At 39.8% G+C, this 16,135-nt stretch overlaps 1 protein-coding gene across 27 annotated transcripts in view; it reads right to left on the bottom strand.

Annotated features, from left to right (window-relative positions):
- DST (dystonin) overlaps positions 1-16,135 on the bottom strand; it is a 419,024-nt gene that overhangs the window by 233,855 nt on the left and 169,034 nt on the right. For all 27 annotated transcript variants that reach the window (XM_045573100.1, XM_045573106.1, XM_045573103.1 and 24 more), the window contains one exon: positions 10,619-10,680. In XM_045573100.1, the coding sequence (XP_045429056.1) occupies positions 10,619-10,680 (62 nt within the window). The remainder of the gene's footprint in view (positions 1-10,618; positions 10,681-16,135) is intronic.

Below are 16,135 nucleotides of genomic sequence, written 5' to 3'. Positions count from 1 at the left end.
GGCTGAGGGACCCCCCCCCCCCCCCGCCCCACACACACACACACACACAAGTGAACAAATTTTATGCACCATCCTAATAGCTAAGTCCTACATATTTAAATACAGGAGTTCATTTGTGCCAAGTCCCAAATAATATAATAAATACAAAATATCTGTTTAACAAAGGTAATTTATATCTACATCATCAAAGTACTGGTCTTTACCATCAACATTTTAAACAAATTCCAGCATATTTTCAAATTGTAGTTTTCATTGAAGAAGTTTTGAAACAGAATTGTGCATATTTTTCAATAAAAATCATATAAAATTATTTTAAAGAATTTTAATTGGTTTTAATTATACAACTAGTTTTATAAAATTTATAAAATTAACAACTAGTTTTTTAAAATGTGTATTTCCTCAATAAATCCCCACTAAAGATTCCCCAGTAAGGTCATACCAATGCCATAAGACAGGTTCAGATATATTATTATACATTGGAGGTACATTCAGGTAAAATACATTCAGTTCCTACATGAAAATAAAGACAACTTCTGAGATGGGGCAAGCTATCAGTCATTTGTCCCTTAATGTCAGGTCACTTTATCTGACTAGCTGTCTTAACACCTATGTATAATCTGTATTATCGATTTCAAAGATGGAATTACATGGGAGGAGGTGGATTTTAGAAGTCAATGCAAGGGCATGATGGGATTCTAGAGGAAGAGCTTCTAACACTGAGAAGGTAGTGGGAGGACCCTGGGTAGCTGGTGAGTGAGGCGAGAAGGGTCCAGGAAAGGGATATAGGGAAATGGCAAACAAAAATGTCAACTACTTTGCAATTCTGATTAAAGTGCTGGTTGTGGCTTACTGAATACTTCTGAGCTGAATCATCTCCTTTGGGGCTCATAGATTGTTGATGCCTGATCTGCTACACAGCAATTCAACAATTAAGTGGATACCTGTGGCAAATAAGAACTCTCTTTCTGGCACAATTTAAAGTACTTCAGCGCAGTTTTGAGGGGGAAGGGAGAAAGGAACACTACACTCTCAATACATACAAAAATATCAAAGAACCAACTGAGCCCCCAAAAAGTAACTTCATCTACTTCAGAGATGGTGTGTAACACCCTCGTCAGCCCCCACCCCTCAGGGGAACAGGAAGCCACTTGCCGAAATGGTTGGAATAGGATGAGTCAGGCTCTAGGCTGGAAGAAAAGTCCTCATAGAGGGCAGAGAGAGCTCAGCAGTAATCAAATCCACCTGTGGCACGGGCTCCAGAGGGGTGGGGCTGGCCAATGTGGGTGTCTTCTGGCCACACCACCGCAGGCACTTCCTGGTGTCCCTTTCAGAGCCTTCTTTGCCAGGGAAAGACACTACCAAGGGTGGGGATGACACAAGTGGTGGCTCTATCTCTTTCTAAGTCTCAAGGATTGGGAAAAAATGACAGTCTCTTACCAGCATATTTTACAGTTTTAAGGCATTTATAGTATTCCAATACTTCCTGTGCAAATGAATTCCCTCTCCTTTAAACATAAACCCATTTCCTCAAGTCTTTACAAATAAACAACTGACAACTGCTTTATATCCTCCCTGCTAAACCTTCAGAATACAGGATTATGATCGAGACAACTGCCACTGGGAGATAAACACTGAAACTATTTTTAAAGACGCCCCCAGATGATGAGATCCCACTGCCTCTGCTGCAGTTCATGCTGATGCCTACCACCTCCTCCCTGTTCTTAACATTATTTTGTTGCCTTAAATTCAGATGGAACTCCAAGTCCTCAGAACCTAAACAAAACCTCTGTAAAACTATCTGAGAATCTCATGCTCGGAAGGAATTATAAATAAGGGCTTTTTTTCCATTGTGTACTTAAAGGAAAAAAAAATTGACACATGTTAAAATTAATCTCTGCAACAGAACTACACCTTTCATAGGAAGAGTAAATTTTGCAAAGATGCTACCAATTTTTTTCAAAGTGAAAACTTATAAATGACAGTACAATTTTGCCAAATTTCCAGATTCTAATCGACTCAACAGAAGTCTGTGGACCACGGATGCTCACTCTTCTCCACTGTGCATGACGAGTCAAAAAATATGCACATTGTTGTCTTATACTAAAGCGTGATAGTTAAGCAGAAGTCCTTTTGTCTCTAGCCCATGTTATAAGCACCCTATCTTGTAAACATATTTAACCAAGAGTACACTTGAGTCAGGTTGACACCTACCAAACCTGAGATCCCATTTGCAAGATACATGGGTCCCAGCACCCTACCAATGGAGTTAACTTCCAACCCAAAGACTAAGAGAATTTGAAAAGAATGTCAGCTGAATTGAATCGGTCACATCCTCAAAGCCACTACTGTCATATCTCTCTCTGCTTGCACTATGATGTTCCTTCTACCCAAAGTGCTGTTCTGTTTCAACTCCTCCTCTAGCTACTGAAGTCTTACTTTTCCTTCAAGGTCAAGTTTTACAGTCATATTCATTGGTTTATACCAAGATACCAGCACTGATAACCTTGTCTGGGAAAGGTTGAATTAAAAAAAAAAACAACAACAAATAACAAGATTAAAATTTCAAACAGTAATTTTCATACGAAATAGATGCTTCAATATTATGATTAAAATCCATAAAAATGCAAACATCGGGCCACTGTTATGGAAGATGGGAGGACAAACCTTAAGCTTCTTGATGATTTTAAAAGGTGTACAGATATAAAGAGGGCATTATTCTTTTTTTTATTCTTTATCAATTAAGGTATTACATAAGTGTCCTTATCCCCCCTCCATTACCCTCCCAGCCCACCCTACCCCCCCGCTCATGCCCTCACCCTCCTAGTGTCTGTGTCTACTGGCTATGCTTATATGCATGCATTCAAGTCCTGTGGTTGATCTCTCCCCCTTCCTCCACCCTCCCCTGCCTTCAAGAGAGTATTATTCTTATCACTGCCTTACAGATGCAAAAACAAAGGCTTTGAGAGGTTCAAGGTCACACCTCCAGTAAAAAGCCCTGGGTAAAGAAAGACCCAAGCCTGGCAGACCACAGCGGGTGCTCTTCAGCATCACACTGTACCAAAGTACAGTGAAGGGCAAGGCTTGAAAAGCAGGAACAGCTTGGAAAATCTGACCACCGGGGCAGACTCCGGGCATCACTAGCTTACTCCCACGCTGCCCTTCCCATCCGTAACTGACTCTCTTCTGGAATCTGTCTGAAATTCCCAGAGATTTATTTTCCTGAAGAATGGCTAGAGTGCTCTATCGTTTACAGACTTCAGTGAATTAGGGTCCCCTCAGAGCTTCCCATCAAGCTTTGCTCCTGATCCTACATGAGACCAGCTGGACTGGAAGTCCAAAATGGGATATGAACACACTGGGAAATAGAGTATCGTAGGAGGACAGACACATGCCCTGGGCCCTTGAGAGGGGAAAAAATGGAGTGAGTCTAAGGAAAGATAAAGAAATGGAGTGAGGTTTGAAACTTAAAATCTACTTGGGGATGAGGAGGAGGACCACTCTTTCTCCTTTAGGGTATTATGGCACCTTGATCTCAGGACTTAACACCCATAACATAGGATATGCATTACATAAGATCTAGTGGCCTTAGAACAAGGCCAGGATTATGATATATGTCTGCCACTTAGGGAAATGACTTATAAAAGTCCCCATTTATATGTCAAGGACTCTCTACATAGACAGCAGCAAAAACTGTCCTTATAATGAACACTATGGACTCCTTAAATTTTATTTGAAAAAAAAATATTACTTTTTTAAAAAATCACAAGCAAGAATACTTGAACAATTTTAATAGGGAATTCCTTAAGCAAATATTGGTGTCTGAATATGTTAGTAATGTAAATCAACAGCACAGTGCCGTCAAACTTTGATGTCAGCATTTTTAGAAGTATGCAACCGTTTTCTCAGACTCAACACCTTGGAAGTCATTCCCTTTCTCTTTGCTACAACACAGACATTTCTTCTCTCCTATATTAAGATCAACTGACTCTGCTGCATGGGCAATAGTTTCCAAACTCCTGGGCAAGCCCAACACGACCCAGGACTCCCTTTGACACCCTGGCCATTTTCATTCTCAAATTCTCCCATCTCTCTCCGATTACTGGCTCCCAAGTCCTTTGCTCCTTGCCTTCCTCTGTCAGGCCCCTTTGAAAGGAATCTCTGAATTCCCCTCGGATGTGCAGCACCGTAAACTCTGACTAGGGTCCAGAAACAGTTTTCTATTTGCTTCTATGGGAAGAAATGTTTTAGAAAGTATTTTTCAAAGAAACCTGACTGCACCCTCATGATGAGGTTTAGGACACACTAGCCTAACATATTAAATATTCAGCATATTAAATATTTTGAGCTGGAGAAACTTGGGGAGTAGCATGTGCTGGAAAGACTCTGCCTCCACCCTACCTCTCGCTGGAGTGGAGGCAGCTCACAAGACCCTCCTGTGAGAAGTGCCCTCCCTGCACCTGTGGGAAAGGAGCGCCCTTACCTCTGCAGGTGGAGACATGCTGAGCAGAATCCAAACCAACAGGCCTTGTTGTTTTCGCCCCTTGCCTCACACACTTTTGTGCTTTCACATTTTCCATGACTCCCACTCTTAATCAAACCTAATATAAAAGCACTCAGGTTTAACCCTTTCTTCCGGTCTTCAATTTCCTTATGAAGGCTCCCATATCCCATAAAACTTTTATTAAGTCTATTTGTATGTTTTTTCTCTTGTTAATCTGTCTTTCGTTATAGAGCCAAGAACCTCAAAGGGTAAAAGAAAAATATTTTTTTTTATCCCCCTACATGGAGTAAGACTGCAGAGGATCTAATTTTAATATATTATTAAGATAATTTCCAAGGTAGAAGAATCTAGCGATAGGCAATATTCTTCTACATTCTGAACGGATGAAAATAAGCAGTGAAGTTAATTTGTACCTTTAGGTAAATAAATTAATCTCGTCTGTTAACATGAGTAAACTTTCTAGCCACAAATGGAGAAACAATATATCATGGAAAGGGGACAGAAGAACAGATCCTAAGTCTGGCCCTGGTGATCATGACCTGTGTGACTTGGGGCCTTACTCTCTATAGCTGTTATGAAATAGGTCTTTTCAGCTTTAAAAGAAGGAAGTTGTCCTAAACTTATTTTTCCTCCAGACTAACTTTTATGTCGCTCCCACAAAAGTAACCCTTTCAGTTCCCGGTCGTAGTGGTTATAGTTCTATATCATAAACTACGGGGGGGACGTTTCGTTCGGTTTCACACTCATTCATTAAGCAACACATTTCTTAGTATGGTTTGAGGAATACAGCAGAGTATTAGACACTATGTTAGTTAGGTACAGGAGATGGACTGTTTACTAAGACAGACACAGCTCCATCCCCTAGCTGAGTCTAGTGTTAAATAACAAAGCAGTGTTCCGCTTTAATCAGCCTACTACAGAATGCAGACACTTCTGATATGAAGGCCTACACAACGTGATTGAGAATGTTAACACCTGATCAAAAGTGTTTTTCTTCTTTGAAAATGCCTGAGTTGGTCCCTTTCTCCAGCTAAAACAATGACCTTCAGGAACGCTGCCTGATTTCTTCAGATACTTTTATCTATATCTCTCAATTCGTGTAAAGTAAATTGATTAGAGAGGAATGTAAATAAAAATGTACGGCCATATAATGGGTCTGAGCCCAAAGAAAAAAAAGACTTAAAATATGCAGAATAATGCAGAAAGAAATTAGAGCCTAGTAAAGCAACATATTGCTTCTCCCTCTCCCTCCCCCCCCCCCCATACTTCTCTGTCTTTGTTTCTTTTTGATCATTTCTGTCTTTCTATTGTGGCATGATATGGTGGTGAGACAACGTTTTTCTGTAGAACCAGAAGGGCCAAGAATTAAATGGTAGCCCTGCCACATCCTAGCAACTTCATGCTGGATTAAACTCATTAACTTCAATAAATGGTAGTGACAGTAAAGGCAGCAGTCTATAATAATAATCTATAATAATAAAAAGGTAATATGCTAATTAGACCAAACGTCCTTTCCACGTCATTCCAGATGTCCTTCCGGGCAAAGGGGAAGCTTGGGCCGGAGCGAAGCAGCCCAGGTCCTAGGTGCCTGCCTGTGGTGGCCAGAGCAGCGTTATCACTGTGTTCTCAGCCTGGGGATTTACATTTCCTTCCAGACACCAAGTCAGAAAAAGAAAGAAGTGTGTGACTGGTTCGGAGGGGCCATGAAGTCATTGATTCTCCGGGCGGGCAAAGGATATCTCTGCCAGGGGTAAATCAAACTTTCCAGGGATATGATGGATCAGAGAAAAAATCTGATAGTCAGTTGGGTGTTTCCCATGTGGTAACCGAGCAGATTACCAACAAGCAGGGTTCAATATTGGAACCCAGGACCTCTTTCTCTCCAAATGCATTTAGGTATCAATAAAATAAATTTAAAAATTCAGACCAAATATCCTATTACACAATGTTAAGGAATAAATTTACAACAGAGCTAACCAGTGCTGAAGAATACACTCCTGTAGATGAAAAGGGGCCACATACTCAACCTGACAAGCTCAGGGGAGGTCTCCATGGCAGTCATGCAAACTCAGAGACCTAACATAACCACAAAGGATGGTTTGAAATTTAAAAATTTTAACTGAAAGCAGTTTATGGTAGGTAGTCATGTCCTAGGCCAATTTCTTCCCTGACAAAGGTCAACCTTTACCTAAACTGAGTCTACGTCTCTTGTCTTTTTTGCATCTACGATAACACATCGTTGGAATGTCAAAGTAGCTTTCCTTTCCCCAGACCCCTCAAAGCACAAGCACTGCTCTGCGGAGACCACAAATCAACTCGTTGTCACTGAGTTAATCGTTGACAGTTAACTATTCCGTACCCACCTGTGTGAAAGAAGCATGCATCTATCATTTTACTCTTTATCCAATCCCAGAGGTTTCAGCGTTTTGCTTTCTCTCGCCTCTCTAACCTGTCACCAGTGGATTTCATGTAACCCACTTAGTCTCCTTCTTTGATTGTAATGCATAAAATAAGGTGCAAAACTGCCATTCTACAGAGCATTATCTCACCCCGCTGAGATTTTGCTTTCCAGCAATTGTTGACAGTTTGGCTCAAATTATCTCAAAAATTCTCTATAAGCTTGAAAGTTTCTCACATTGAACTTCCATTATCAATTGCCAATTAGAAGGTCCAATATAAGGAAAAACCATTATATGGACTTCTTCAGATTCTAATCTCCTAAAAATCACTTATCACCTTAAATTATTCCTTTTGCATATAGCCTCTCGGTCATGGCTCAAGTTTTAATTCTGGGTCCAAGTAAACAATTAAAAAGGAATCTTCTGATCTTCAAAGTGTTTCCAAAAACAAAGGGTTTCCTTCCTTCTTCTTTTTTTTTTTTTCTGAGAACAACACAAAAGCTAATCATAGGTACTTAAATTTAAATCTTAGGTGCCATCTCTTATACTGCTGCCTTACAAATTTCTAGACAAGACAGAATTGCATGTGACCAGTAAGTAAAACTAACTAGTTATATAAGACCTCTAGTTTATAAAGTAGAATGGGTATAAACTAATATTGTACATAATAAAATAATGTTATCAATGTTACATTTTAGAATATTTCTCTGGGTAAAATTTAGCTTATCAAAGTCACAGGTATTTTTTAAAACAACCAGCTCATGTTTCAGTACAATAATTAAAATTATGCTAAAGAATCATACATAATGTTACTGACACCAATGGTTTACCTAGCAACCATAACTTGCGAGGTAAACAATTGGTCTACTCAGTGTGTGAAGAAACTTGTGTAGGCAGCAGACTTGAATGCATTAACTGGGCTTTATTATTAAAAGGACTCTGCAGAATGATGAATCAAAGGAAAGCATTCTTGTCAGAACAACCAGTTTAAGGACAGGCTTAGTCATACAACTGAAATACCAGAACACTCAAATTTAAATACCTTAAAAAAAAAAAAGCCAAAGACTTCAGCTCACCAACAACCCTAAGTTTTAATTAAGCAATCTGTTCGGTTTAAACGAATGTAATTTTAGCTCTGATAAATCTGAAAATAAGGCTACATTCATTTTTTTCTGGAGAAAATCTCTATTAAAAAACCCTAACCAGTACAGTGTATATTTTAAGGAATGAACGTTTACCCATATGGACATAATAGTAACTTAAGCAATCCTTTAAAACCCCACAATATTTACTTTTCTTAGTCATATAATCCTTTAAAATTCACCTTGCCAGAATCAGCCCCAAGCACTGGATGTGTGCTATTTACAGAAGCAAAAATCATAATTTCCTAAGTCATGGTGATTAAAAAGGGAAGAGTTAAAACTCTGAGGCAGAGAAAAGTCAACACAAACTCCTAACCAGGGAGAGCTTGCAACCTCCCACAGTCACAGAGAAATCAAACACAGCGCAGTCCCTGCTCTCAACCCATGCTCCCTCTCCTGTCCTGACCACTAGGGCAGCTCTGCCAGTGAGCAGCTGCGGCGAGGGTCCCCTGCTATTACACAGGGGCCGTGAACAGGAGGGTTTGGAAGATGCCCTCCAAGAGTGAATCTAAATAAAATGACAACTGGGGGCCCAAAGCTGCCAGACGCTCAGGACCTTGCGGCCTGAGTCTGAAGGCTGTGTCACTACAAAATTAAACACCTCGGAGGGTTGTCCGAATGACTAACCGGTTCCCGGTATACGCACAGTAGGAATACCCTTGCCAGCCCTGTGATGGGAGGGAGCAGCACAGCTTTTGTGCACAAACAGCTCAACTGCTGTTCTCCTATGCCCAGTCATCCAATTCATGAAATACCCATAAGGCTGGTCTAGTTCCACATGCCTGGCACTTAGCAGACCCCCATTAGGTAACTACAGAATGCCAGCACTGTGGTTCCCGAGGGAGTTATCCTCATGTGTGCTTCTAGTTCTCTCTAGTCCCCACAAATCCACCGTACAATTCAAGTCACAACCTGGAACCCTAACAATTACGCCCCAGATGGCATGGGCAACCCTCTGCGACACCCTCACCCACAGATACCCAGCCACCACAGGGGCACCCCTTCATCTACAGCCCTGCTTCCCGTAGGTGCACCTCAGAAATGGAAAAATCCTGTCAGAGCCTTCAGCTCCAAAGGTCCTATCCATCCCCATGCTCACATCTGCCCTCCCCTGTGGGGAAGCTCCACTCACATCAAGTGCGTGGTACATGTAAGACGAGACAAAGCCTGGGAGAGAGGAGGTAATCGGCTGGCAGCCTTCATTAGCACTCGCAGTGTATTTCCTCACAAAAGCTGAGGATCTTAACCTTTTATCTCTCGCCAACACGCCAGAGGATTCTGCACCCTGCAGTAACAGCCCTCCCTGCAGAAGTGATTCTTCATGAGGGAGGGGTGATCTGGCCTCTCGAAGGACGTATCGGAATATTGGCAAAGGGTTTTTGTCAATGGGTGGGGAGAGGGGGACACCTAGAACACCTCGCAGGGAATTCTCATCTGCCCCCTGGAATGAGAACCGCTTTTATAGGTCATCAGCTGCTTTCACATTACTGGGACCACTCCTATATGACATGATGGTTCCAGTAGGACTTGTAGAATAACTTAAGAATATAAGCACATTTTAAATTTTTTTTAACATATATTTTATTGATATATATTTTTTTCCAGAGAGGAAGAGAGAGGAACAGAGAGTTAGAAACATCGATGAGAGAGAATCATCGATCAGCTGCCTCTTGCACACCCCCTACTGCGGATGTGCCCGCAACCAAGGTATATGCCCTTGACCAGAATCGAACCTGGGACCTTTCAGTCCGCAGGCCGACACTCTGTCTACTGAGCCAAACTGGTTTTGGCTATAAGCACATTTAATTTAAATAATGTTTCTAGGTGAGAAAACTCTTTCCAAGTCCCAAGCAGCAGACTTAAAACATCGCCTCTTTCCCATTTGCGACTGTCCGCAAAAGAGGGGAGAAACTGACTAATAGTGAACTGTGAAGTCCTCTGCATTCTTCAGCTGAGACTCACAGAAGCGCTGCAATGGGATCCAAGAGCTCCATGAAATTGTACGCAAATTTTGTGTATTTTTCTGGAGAGCTTATATCATATGAGCCATGGCACACAAATGAATATTATTTTAAGAACTGCAATTATGAACTGCTTCACAGACAGAGAAACGTATGTAGCCAAGTACCAAATTCTGGGTCATATTAAGTACAAGATATAAAATGAGTCTGGACTTCTGTCTCTATAGTACACCTTCATTCTCATCGAACCCTCTGGCATCCACATAAATCTGATGCCACCACGTGGTTTGAATCTTGGTGGAGAGGGGGAGAAATCTTACTGAGAATTGTAGCTTTCCCATGCCCTAACATATAAATATTGACGTATTTCTTAAGCATCTGAGATTTTCTTAGAGTCCAGTAATAGGTTATCCTAATGCCACAGAATGCACTGTGATCACTGGGTACACCTCCATCATCACCCACAGGCTCCACACCGAATAATTACAGATGCCTAATGCATGTGACCTGCTCTAGAATCTAAACTGTTAGGCTGTGATTCGGGGCTGTTCAATCAATTACTGCACAGTAAAGCATGCAAAACAATTCCACGATGTGAAAGAAACAGAAACTGACCTTCATGAGATGCTGATTTATCCATTTTGTAAACGTTTTCTTTTGTACTTTGTCCCGTTCATCTGCAAAGGGGGGAAAAAGACATAAAACAAGGTTGGTAAAATCCATGAATAGACTTTAATTGTGATCAAGCACAGAAACAAAAATAAGGTATTTCAAAAAAGAACTGTTTAGTGCATTTGAATTTTGTTGTTGAATTCTGGCAACTGTAGGCTGTTTGTAAGGAAGTATTAAAGAGCTATGTTCTATCAGACTGGTCTCTTCCCAGAGCTGCAATGACCAACATTACTCCTTTAAACAAATGTCCTCTGCATTCTGCAGCATAAGCCCCAGTCACCACCACACCACCACCAAGATATCCAATCTAAGCTTTACACCTTCAGGTAAGTCCTTGCACTGAATTGCCCAAAGTGTTTTACCACGTGTTACATCCCATTGAGTCTTCACATTCATATAAGGGGTAGGCAGTTCCATTGCCATTTTCAGAAAAGGAAACCAAGACTCAGAGAAGTTAAAAGAAATGATGAGAGAGAATCATCGATCAGCTGCCTCCTGCACACCCCCTACTGCAGATGTGCCCGCAACCAAGGTATATGCCCTTGACCAGAATCAAACCTGGGACCTTTCAGTCCGCAGGCCGATGCTCTATCCACTGAGCCAATGGTTTAAATTGTAATAAAAGACAAGACTTACATTCTGGGCCTCTGGTTTAATTACTAACTATACTGCTTCTCTCCTAGATGCCCCATTTTGAAATGTCTGTTTAAAAAAAAAAAAAATACACCCCACCTAGGTCCTTCCTACAGAGAGGAATACTGCACTGTGGTTGCTACAGCTAGGATGCACAGACCTTGAGAGACAGCTTCTGATGATTGAAAGAGAAAGAGTATTGGAATGTTCTGGTTCATCAAGCTAGTATTTCAAAAGAGAATCTTACTCTTCCAACGTCTAAGTGAACATTCAGCGCTACACTACTTTCTTCCTCCCTGCATCCAAGGAGGCAATCCCCTACTTTCTTGTTTCCTTCCTTCCTCCCCTCTGTGTCTGGGGACACCTCTCTCTCTTTCATTGGTGGTCTTTCCTCTCTCACCAGAGTCCAGACATTCTTGGTCCTTTCCCTAGGGCTCTCTTCATCTCTTTTCCTTCTCATTCATATATTTTTTTAATTGTTTTTTTGTGTTTGTTTTTTTTTACAGAGAGAAGGGGAGAGGAACAGAGAGCTAGAAACATCAATCAGCTGCCTCCTGCACACCTTCTACTGGGGATGTGCCCACAACCAAGGCACATAGCCCTGACCAGAATCGAACTTGGGACCTTTCAGTCCACAGGCCAACACTCTATCCATTGAGCCAAACCGGTTAGGTCTCCTTCTCATTCTTTATCCATGAACCTTCTTAAGCTATTTAATGAAACTAAAATTTCTTTAAAACGTTTGTCCTATTTATTAAAAGTATATGTATGTACTTTACAATAATTTAAATATAAAAATAAATCAGTTGGGAAATATCTCGGTAAGACAAAGGTTACTGATATTAATATCAAAAAAAGAAATTAAAAAATGAACTTCTTAACACAGACATATGTAATCCATTGAAAAAATATTAATGCCTACAGGTACTCAACCTCTCTAGCAACGAATAGTAGTAATATAAAATAACACAAATCAAGCTTTCTAACCTATATAATTGTCAAGATTTTAATTTAAAAAATATTGATGTTGACAAGCAAACAGGGAATAGACACACATATATATCACTAGTGGAAAAGTAATTTGGTTTAAATCTTTTAGATACTACTCAATACTATAACCACTAGTCACATTTGGCTATTTAAGTTTACACCAAAATTGGCCTAAGATATTGGACAGTACAGACATAGGATGTTCCCGCATCACAGAAATTTCTACTGGACATCCCTGCTCTAGAGCAATTTACGACTAAATATCAAAAGCCTTAAAAATATATACACTCTTGACCTGTAAGTCTACTTCTAAAATTTGGTTGTGTACCAAATGTATCTATAAGAATATAAATTCTAGTGTTTACAATAGCAAAAGAAAAGCTCTGCAAAAAATAATGTGTTCAGTGATAAGAAAATGGCTAAATGAATTTTAGTAAAGCAATTCAATGGTTTGTTCAGATTCAATTTTCTGCCAAGCTCTTCAATGATGGCATATTACTCAGAGTTCTCCTACACTTTAACACCAACATGAAAGGGCAGGAAAAGGGATCAAATAACCTAGCTTGTATTTCATAAGCAGTTATTCTCCAAAGTACCACCTTCAAACCCTTTCTGTTTCCAGGGAGAAACAACATTAAAGACACATAAGCATATCCTATCCTTTGGCCTGTCCATTCTCAGTGCCCCAAACATCTAGTTTACTTTTTGACTTAATTAACACTGGGTGTGAAAAAAACTGGAGAAGAGTTTGCAGAAAGCAGACCTAGAAGACAGAAGCTTGCTGGATCTGAATATAAATGCTCAGAATGTATGCTAAAATTGTTAAATTTCCCTGATTCCCAATGTAAAACCCCCAGACACTTTGCTTGTAACAACTCTGCCAAGAACAATAATATTAATAATTAATACCCAACATTACCATCCACAAAATATGTATTAATCATCTGTTGGCCCCTTTGGGACATCATCTATACCTCATTCATTTTGTCTATCCCATAGTAGATATTATAATGTTTTTATGCACTCAACAAATAAATATCACAACGTGAATTATGTTTCAAAAAGAACAATCCAAACCAAAATAACAATGTGTAATCATTTGTATAACATACAGTAGATACACCACTGTATCTCTTAAAGCAAAATATGGTGACTTAAGTGTCTTTCAGCCTTGCTATTGCTAATGCATTCAGAATAGAAATAAAGTATTCATTAGTATCTAGGGCAAGAACAAAGGGAAGCAATATCCTAGTCCTCCTTACTGACACAACACAGATTCTATACTTCCCTCATTTACCCAGTCATCATTCCAGCACCTATCAAGTCCTCCGATGAGCCCAGGGCCACAGAAGTGCGGAGACACATGACTAGACAGAAAGGGCACAGGCCCTTGCTCTCTGCAGCTCATCACCGAGAGGGCACCTGACAAGAAGGCAGTGTGGTAAGCACGCTAACGGCACAAAGGCTGTGGCACTCACCATGCAAGCAGGCACAAATGAGAGAAAGACCAACTCTGTCCAGGGCAGTCAGCTGGGCTTACAGGAAAGGAAGCAGAGTAGCCGACCACGTGCAGCGTTCTCCATCAGAAAGAAACCCTGGCTGGCCCTGGCCAGTGTGGCTCAGTTGGTTGGCACACTGTCCTGTACAAAGGAGGTGGTAGGTTTGATCCCAGTCAGGGCAAATACCCCGGCTGTGGGTTTGATTCCCAGTCGAGATACATGTGGGAGGCAACTGATAGATCTTTCTCTCTGTCTCTCTGTCTCTGTGTGTGTGTGTCTCTCTCTCCCCCCCCTCCTTTCTCCCTCTCTCTCTCTCCTCTTTCTCTCTCTCTCTCCCCGCCCCTTTCTCTCTCTCCAATAAAAAAAACAAAAAACAAAATCCTGGTTTAATAATTTGAGATTGAAAGAGCTCTAGTTAGAACCCAAGCATTGAGATTCCCTCCAGAGTTGCTTCCATTACCCCAAGATACTGTCATCCTTCCAATGGAAGTGCTGAACACACCTCAATCTCAATCACAGCCTGGTGCTGAGAAATGTGGCCCTGCTGTGTGATGTGAACTTTGGACAAGTAAATGCAAACAATGGGACTTCTGTGCCAAAGTTTACTACTCATATCACATTTTCAGCATTTCTAAGCCTCTAGCACAAAGAAAACAGAGTGGACAAAATAAAGATTACTTCCTAGGCAATATCCATATTATCCCCACCCAATAATAATCTAGGATCCTAATGTAAAATAACCAAGAAAAAACATTAAAATATAAAATTAATTTTAAATCCTTATAAGTAAAGAATAGAAAGCTTCCACATCAAGTTTATTTATTTATTGAATCATAACATAATAAGAATTCTAACAATGTTTTCTTCCCATGAAATTTAGCATGTTGTTTGTGTATTATATAAAATCTTGCCTCTTGGTATATAAGTTAATAAAATCTATTTCTTTTTTCTAAATTATTAAAAACTGGTCCCCATCAATAAATTTAATAATAATTCTTCATTATTATCAATAACCCAAGCAAGTATTCACATTATCCCAATTATTTAAATTTTTTCAACAGTTCATTTGTTTAATTGAAATCCAAATAAAGTTCATTAATTGTGATTAGTTAAAAAAAAAAACACATAAAAATAAATTAAAACTGGTCCTATGTCTTCAGGAACATGAAAAAGTAGAACATATGTTCTAAAGACCAATCATTTATTCATTAATTTCTTACCCATGAGGTACATCAAGAAAGCTAATTTAATCAAATACTTTACTTCCAAGTACTGGTTGAGACATTTACTTAAATAATTAACTCTAGAGGTTACTTTGATCACTGAGATTTTGCCTGTGGTGTTTATTGACAGAAGCTCAAAGGTATGCTTAAAATGTTAGATGGGTGCTAAATATTTGACAGGTTAATACTAATATATTATTTTAGGATTATGATCTACAACTCAAGTTCATGAGTAAGGTACCAAAACTAAAGCTAACAAATTGTACACATAATTCATAAATTCTGATACTATTTTCTAACAGTAACAATCCAAATCTTCTCTTTTTAAACATGGTAAACCTTGATGGGTCCCATTCAAGTATACCAAGGGAAGCTCTTTAACACTAGGCTCCCAAAATGCTACCACAATGAGGAACGAGTTAATGTGGACTTTGAGGGCATCAACTTTCTTCAGGAAAGCAATTTACAGTCAGAGAATAAGTTTTAGTCTGGGGAGACTGTGATTTACCACTTTCCATATGCATTCTTCCGAAAGGGAGTATTCCAGGTTGCACCATCTAATTTCCCAATTACCAGCCTCATAATAGTTCTTTATTTCATCTCAGTGAGGGATGTCTAACGCTGAGGTTTATATTGACGGCAATGTTGCTATGACAACAAAAAGGGGAAATTATTCCTGAAGTTTAAACCAACTCAACTGGTTTTATAGACTACCCAGTTACTTTTCTGGATAAAGTTTTAAAACATTCCGCTACTGGAAAATTATTTCATTTACAGACTAGGTTTCAAATGAAAATATAGTATAATGTGGCTGAAAATATGTAATAACACAGAATGCAATAAGAGAGTTTGAGGAAAATAGACGTACAAAAAGAGCATTAGTTATTTTACAACTTACACCAATTGGTTTTCAGTAAAATCTAATCCTTAGTATCACATCACATACATAGCATTGAGATTACTTAAAGGCATAGCACTGAGATTATTTAAAGGCATAGAATTGAGATCATTTAAAGGCATATGCTATGTACCACAAGAGGGAGGGAAATTCTCTCTCAGGAGCCTATTCAGGTTTCTGAAAGGTGCCCCACAGCCTGCTGATGTCGCACCATGCC

This window comes from Pipistrellus kuhlii, unplaced genomic scaffold (genome assembly GCF_014108245.1).
Source record: "Pipistrellus kuhlii isolate mPipKuh1 unplaced genomic scaffold, mPipKuh1.p scaffold_m20_p_5, whole genome shotgun sequence".
Taxonomy (NCBI): domain Eukaryota; kingdom Metazoa; phylum Chordata; class Mammalia; order Chiroptera; family Vespertilionidae; genus Pipistrellus; species Pipistrellus kuhlii.
This window is presented reverse-complemented; position numbering and strand designations above follow the sequence as displayed.